The sequence below is a fragment of the Grammomys surdaster genome, unplaced genomic scaffold (assembly GCF_004785775.1).
Source record: "Grammomys surdaster isolate TR1022 unplaced genomic scaffold, NIH_TR_1.0 241, whole genome shotgun sequence".
NCBI classification, from domain to species: Eukaryota; Metazoa; Chordata; class Mammalia; order Rodentia; family Muridae; genus Grammomys; species Grammomys surdaster.
This window is the reverse complement of record NW_021604686.1, coordinates 411,163-418,662: the sequence shown is the minus strand read 5'-3', so window position 1 is coordinate 418,662 and position 7,500 is coordinate 411,163. Positions and strand designations below refer to the sequence as shown.

The 7,500-nt window shown below is 38.7% G+C and overlaps 1 protein-coding gene across 1 annotated transcript in view; it reads right to left on the bottom strand.

The window, feature by feature from the left end:
- The window catches only part of Rcn2 (reticulocalbin 2), a 17,497-nt gene that overhangs the window by 5,193 nt on the left and 4,804 nt on the right, over window positions 1-7,500 (bottom strand). Inside the window, exon 4 of the mRNA XM_028774599.1 lies at window positions 1,291-1,404. Within this exon, the coding sequence (XP_028630432.1) occupies window positions 1,291-1,404 (114 nt within the window). The remainder of the gene's footprint in view (window positions 1-1,290; window positions 1,405-7,500) is intronic.

The window sequence follows — 7,500 nt, the reverse complement described above, 5'->3', positions numbered from 1 at the left end:
CCCACTGTGTCAAAGGTATGGCTTTTGTCACTTTTACACAAGCCGAAAACTTGAGGGTCCTCGCTCTCTCTTAATACTTGTAAACCAACATTCTTGCCATTGCTATTACAAGGTCTTCACAGCATTGATGAAATCTCTTCCCTCCCCCTACCAGGCTCCTATTACATAATGCCTTTTATTTAATTGTTCTCCTCAGCTCTCCCCATCTCCAGTCAACTGTTCCTTGATCTCTAAAAAGTCAAGGTCCAGTACCCTCTGCCTGCTTTTCTAGAACTCAATTAGCTTGGTCCAGCTTAGCTTTGGCATTTAAATTACACCTTGCACTGGTCTTAAACTAGGTCATGTCCTTTGTGCCAAGTGAGAAATTAGAAACTTCACAATGACAAGCAAAGTGGCACTAATGGCACAGCCTTGCAGCTGAGCTATGGAGAAAGATGTGCCTGCTTGTTATTCAAGACAGCAGATTCTGGTCATTACCTACTCAACAAAAAGCTACACCTCCCTCCATAAAACACTCAGGAAATAAACCACACAGCTGGAGGTTTACGCCCAACAGCAGATCTCAGTAGACATGTATTGTCATTAAAGTTTTCTTATTACGTGATGGGAAGCAAGCTCCTCAAGAAGTGTTAGAATTATTAAACTGTTCAGGGTCAAAGAGCTGATCCATTAATCATTTGTGGTGCTGGGGCCTGCAGCTTTGTGCAGGAGACTTCTGAATGGCATTCCCAGACCAGTTCTTTAGGTTCTCAGGGGATGAGGACTTACCATGCGCAGCCTTGTGCAGGCTACTGGATGGCATTCCCTGAGCAGTTCTTTAGGTTCTCAGGGGATGAGAGGACTTACTATGTGTAAAGTTGCAAAAGGATGGCAGCACCACTCCCACCCTATGAAAACCAATCAAAATGCAATCCACTCTTCCAGACCAAAAGTTCTCGTAAGTGAGGCTGTAAAGCACACGAGAACTCGGATGAGCCGGCATCGAAAACCTAAAACAAGGTCTGTCTGAAAATTACAAAGGGATGAAAGGCCTTGATGGTTCTAACAGAGGAGGTAGCCATGGAAAGACTGCTGCATATACACACAGATGAAAAGCAGCATCCTCTCTTCCTCCCTCCCACCATCTTGCCATCACCGGAAGCCTCTCTTACCTCTTCTGTGTTATGTGGGGAGGGTATTGGAACATTTTGAATCTGAAGTCTCCATATTCTGTTGTTTCACAACTCATTTTTCCACAACTTGGCACATAGGTTTTAGTCACTCAATAATTCTGTTAAGCTTGTTCCTTACCGTCATATAATCAACTTCTTCAGGGTGCTCGAAGGCAATGAACTCTTCAAGATTCAGACCAGGACCAGAATCCTGGTTAGCTTTTTCAAATCGCTTCTTATCCTTTAGATGAAGCTTAAAAATAAATAAATAAATAAAGAAAGAAAGAAAGAAAGAAAGAAAGAAAGAACAAATTGAAGGATTTTAGTACCAAGTCAGCATTAAAAACCACGCTGATAAATACACATGACATGAGATTTATACATTATCTTATTTATCTTTACAATAGCCTTCTGAAGATAGGAGGAGCTAATCACAAACACTCATACAAGGCAACACAGAGACAGAAGCACCACAGTCAGATAGAGCCTGACCTTGGTTCTAGCAAGACACTTCCTAACTGTGCATGCAGGGTAACTGCTTGCCCACTTTGGCTTCTTCTATAAAGTGGAACAAAAATCTCTTAAGAAGCTTGTATGATAGCTGTTATCATGTAACCCAAACAGTAACCCTGAAGTGTACAGAATAGAGAATAAGTGTTAGCCAGGGATGGTGGCACACACCCGGAATCTTAGCATTCCAGATACTGAGGCACAAGGATTATGACTCTGAAGCCAGTTTGTGCTAAAAAGGCAGATCCTGTCTCAAAACAAACAAACAAACAAACAAACAAACAGACAGACAGATAAACAGACAAACCCTAAAACAATAAAGTCCTAGATTGTTAACAATACCTGAGATGACATGGTTTAATAAAAGCCACAGATATTTAATTCAGCCCAGCAATTTTGGAATGCTTCCAAAACAATAAACATAAGACCACCACTTATATCTCGGTAGCGTTTTTTTAAAAAAATTGATTCTTGTCCTCTAAATGATTTTTCAAAAATATGTTAACATCGTTTGGGAGGCTGAGGCGCATGGATCTCTATGGGTTCAATGCCACCCCCTGAGGTCCAGGCTAGGCAGGGCTATATATCATTATGACCCTGTTTCAAAAAGCAAACAAAAAAAACAAAACCAAGAAACAAAAACACGAACACACACAAAAATATGTTAATGTGTTTCAGAAAAATGGTCCCTTGTTTTGAGAAACTCATCTTACCGCTGATACCATATGCGGAGGCTCTTCATACTGCTCATTATTTGTTCTGGGAGTTAAGTAAACATTTTTTGTTTTCCTTTTAAAAGTGTTTTCAAGTATAGAAACTATTCAGCCTAAAGGCACTTTAGGATAATTCTGTGACCACCAGCTTTGAACGCCATCAGTATGATATTGCTACACACTTTCAATTTTTAATATTTCTGTGAATAGCCTTCTGCACTAAAGAACTTGCATATAGTAAACTTCATTTTTTAAAACAAAAAAAATTTTTTTAGCCATTTTCAATGTATGTGTTCCACTACTGTTAATTTTTTTCAAAATAGCTTAGCCAGCAGTCATTTACTTCAACAGTAGGTATTTTACTGACACCCAGGAGAGGCTCATGCCTCCCTTAGAGAATTTGGTTTTCAAACATCTAGACTCCACAAGTCAGCCATATTCTCTCAATTATAACAGTTTAAAAAAACTGATTCTGACAGCTGCATTTATGTTTCATAATTTTAAATATTTTAGATCAAGTAATTTACATTTAACAGTCAGGTTTAACATGGGGAGAAGTAGATAAACAAGAATTTGAGGTCCAGTGTAGAATCAACCAAGTCTTTTGAATAAGTCACTGTTTAAAACACCATCTGTTTAGATTTTCTTATGAAAGAACCCTTCGATTTGGAGAAAAAAAAATGTTTTAGCAGAGTGAGCTAACTTTGGCCAGATCTGCCTTGGAAAGAAAAGAAAAGCTCTCTTTCAACAAGCTGAGAAGTAGGGAAGGAAAAAGCACAGGAAGGAGAAAAAAAAGGCCAACAGTGTTGAGGAGGGTGTATCTCACGGCCATTTGGTTATAACTAAATAACAGTGCATACTGCTAGGCATGGTGCCACACACTTCTAATCCCAGCCTTTGGGAAGCTGAGGCAGGAGGATCACAAGTTTGAGGACAGCCAGGGCTATAGTTTAAGATTATGTCTCTTGAGGCTGGAGAGATAGCTCAGGGGTTAAGAGCACTGGCTGTTCTTCTTAGAGAACCAAGGTTTGATACCCAGCACCGGTAGGACAGCTCACAGCTTTCTGTAACTTCAGTTCCAGGGAATCCAATGCCCTCTTCTGACCTCTGAGGAAACCAGGCATACACATGGCACACAGACATACATGCAAGCGAAGCACCCATGCCCATAAATAAAATATTAAAAAAATCCTTAAGTCTATCGAAAAAGTGCCTCATAGTAAATGACTCAATATATATTTTGAATTGTAAATTTAAAAAACAATAATGATGAAAGTTTCACAAATTCAACCTTCTTATTTTCTTTTTATAAATTTCTTATAGTCTACTAGAGCAATGATTCTCAACCTGTGAGCAGAAACCCCTTTGGGTCTTTCACAGGGATCTCATATCAGATATTTACACTGTAGTTAATAACAGTGGCAAAATTACAGTTATGAAGTAGCAACAACAAAATAATTTTATGGTTGGAGTCACAATAATATGAAGAACTATATGAAAGGGTCACAGCATTAGGAAGGTTAAGAACCACCGTACTTGAGGACAAAATACAGTAATAAGAAAACCATATTAGTCATTTCTTTATACAGAAATTTGTAAAGAACAAACTACAATATTTTGGGTAAACAAATGTTATTTTACATGAGGAACTATATAATTTATGATCCTAGGGTAAAATTCTAGGTCCTAACAATAAGCATGCGATGACTATCTCATGTAAATATGTTGCTTACACATGTATTCAGTAGTTGAAAGTTAAAATTCTGAACTTTGCCAGGTAGCTTCCCAGTCTTCAATTGCTCTGCTTAAATGACTAACTTGTGTTCTTCATACTACTCAGAAAAAACATTTTCAGATACTTCACAGTAAAGAGGTAATTACTTTAAGTTGTGTATTCTTTATATGGCAACTCATCAAAACCAAGAGTTAGGCACAATTTGATTTTAGTTTTCGACTAGATTTCAGTACAGATAACTTTATTTTGCACAGATAACTGCTTCTTGTGGCCACTTTATTCTTGTCTGATTTTCAGTTTGTAACTCGTTCCTCATCTTTTATAGCTTATTTGTTGAGGTAGGTCCTCACTGTGTAGCCCTGGCTGCCTAGAACTCGCAGGAATCTGTCTGCCTCTACTTCCTGAGTGCTGGGATTAAACTCATACCGTCACACCCAGACTCAATACTTTGGAGAATAATGCACATTTTCTCTGGGTTTTTCTTTATATTCTACACCATTTTTTGAAAGTTATAAGTCATCAAATTCTTTAAAAAAATATGACTAGATCAGCAAAAAGATAGTGACAGTCGAATAATAGCCAATAGGATTCCTATTGGCAAGTGTTTGCTTTGGGGCTATATCATTTCCATTTGGACACTTAGACTCATTTAATAAATTCTTTAAAAAACTTGTATTTTTTATTAACATATTTATTTTTATGTCTGCCTGTGTGTGCTTACATGAGTTTATGTGTAGTACATTAGGGCTGGAGCCCTCAGAGGCCAGGATGGATCACTCAATTCCTTGGAACTGGAGTTACAAAGCGTTGTGGATGCTGGGAACCCATGCCAGGTCCTCTGAAAAAGCAGTACAAGCTCTTAACTTCTGAGCCATTTCTCTGCCCCCCTAGCTCACTCTTGAAAGACAGTCTTAGAGCAACACATACTGAGCACTTGATGAGAACAGCACTGGAACAAGGCATCTTTATAAAGGACTATTTGTATTTTTCATAAATGTGTAATAAATCCTTTAAAACGAAGACTTTAATGCCAACACCAATATGTCTTATATAAGATTCCTTCCCAAGAATACAGAAACATATATACCTTCTGTGTGTGCTCAAGTGTGCAGGTGCTTGTGCACATGGACATAGACATTTTAGAGGAAAAGTAATTCTTTGGAGTGGTAAAAGAACTTAAAGAGGAATGAAGGTAGGGAACAGGCGAGAAATTATACCCTAACTAGTAATTTTAAAGTATTGAATTTAAGGTCTCCACCCTTCCCTGGCAGGAAGGACATAGTAGCATGTCACGGTTTTAGCAAAGCTCCAGAACTCTGATGGTGCTGAGGAGAATGCTCATACATCTCATGAGCACTTGTCTTCTCCTGAGCACTATCCAGGATGAAGACTAACCTTGTAGGCTGCTGGAAGATAAAAATTCAAAATAAGGAAAATTGAAGCAAAAGGTTTACCTTCTTCCTACAAATTAAATCCTAACTAATTTAAAGCTGACGTAGTAAACATGCTTAAACACTTTTTATTAAATATAAGCTTCTGTCAAGTGCACATGTTTCTTCTGTTTCTGAGACAGGGTCTTTTTTTCTCCATTTAATTAAAAACAAACCAAATGTACGGGTGTTTTGTTTGCATGTATGTCAGTGTACTACATACATGCCTGATGTGCACAGAGGCCAGAAAAGGACATCATAGTCCTGGGACTGGAGTTACAGAAGGCTGTAAGCCACCATGTGGGTGCTGGGAATTGAACTTGTGTACTCTGAAAGACCAGCCGGTTGTCTTAACAACTAACCCACCTCTTAATTCTTTATTACATTTTTAAAAACATTATTTATTTATGTATTTGGGAGGGGGCATCAAAGCACATGTTTGGAGGTCAGAAAACAACTGTGACAGTCAGTTCTCTTCATCTACCATGTGGGTCCTGGAGACTAAACTCAGGTCCTAAGTCTTGGCAGCAAGCATCATTACCCACTAAGCCATCTCACTGGCCCAAGACAGTCATGCCTCAAAAACTGGAGATAGTCTTGCTTCCACCTCCCAAGTACTGCTTCTTTTACAATATTCTTTCAACTAGAAATGAACTATTCAGCATTCCAACCATTACTGTACATTGTTTCCCATACCACTGTTATCCTCAGTGGGGATTCTACCACTTTAGAGATGAGAAGACTGAGGCCAGGGAGATTTAGCAACTGTTAAGTGGTTGGGCTCGGTGTGAAGTCAGACAGACTGGCCTGTAGGCTAGAAACCTTAACCTACACACGGGTGACACATGGACAGGTTAAGAGTAATTATAGGTCAGGAGTGCTGGTACACTACTTTAATCCTAGTACTCAAAGGCAGAGGGAGGTGGATCTCTGTGAGTTTGAGGAAGAGTAGTCTACGTGGGGAGTTCTGGGACAGCCAAAGCTACAAAGTACGACTGTCTCAAAAAAAACAAATCATTAGCAGACAGATATGAAGCTGGAGTCAGTAACAGCTTATATAGTTCGCCCAGCCAGTGCAAATCTAAAATAAATACTATATATAACAATAAATGATGACCATGATAAAAATGAAAAGGCACATATGCAAATGAAGCAGAAAAGCTCAGATGATTTCCAAGTACCTCAACAAGTGCTGGGACATATCACTTACAAGATACTTGTTTTTATTTATATTCTTTTTACACTAAAAAAAATCCTTTAAAGTGTTTTTGAAATATTAATTTCTCAAGCATATAGTCATTTATATTGATATACTTTTGGTTTAACAGATTTCCTAGATGTCTTGAAAAGTTCTTGCTGAAAACTCAATAAAAATAGCTCTTCTCACCTGGCAGTGGCGGTGCACACATTTAATCCCAGCACTGGGAGGCAGAGGCAGGTGGATCTCTGAGTTTGAGGCCAGTCTGGTCTATAGAGTGAGTTCGAGGACAGCCAGGGCTACACAAAAAAACCTGTCCTGAAAACCAAAACAAAAAAGTTGTTCTCATTTCTGTTTAAGCTGCATATTTGCTTAAACAAAATTACAACTCAACACACGACAGACTGTACACTGGATCATCAGAAATGAGTCATTACAGATATTGTAATTATAAATAACGTAGCAGTCCCTCCAAAAAACGAAAAACGGAGGCGATCCAATAATCTCACTCCTGGGAACGTACCCAAGATAATTAAAAGCAAGATCTAAAAGAGAGACTTGTATCTCACGCTTATTATAGGATTAAAAAGAAAAAAAAAAAAAAAAGCAGGGCATGAAGTTGGGAAGAGGTAAGGCTAGGTGACAGTCAAGACACACTGTATAAGTGCATGAAAGGTTAAAAGAATAATAAAGTGTCCAAGAAGACGGACAACATACGGCAGAGAGACCCACGCCCCCACCCACCCACCCACCCACCCATGCC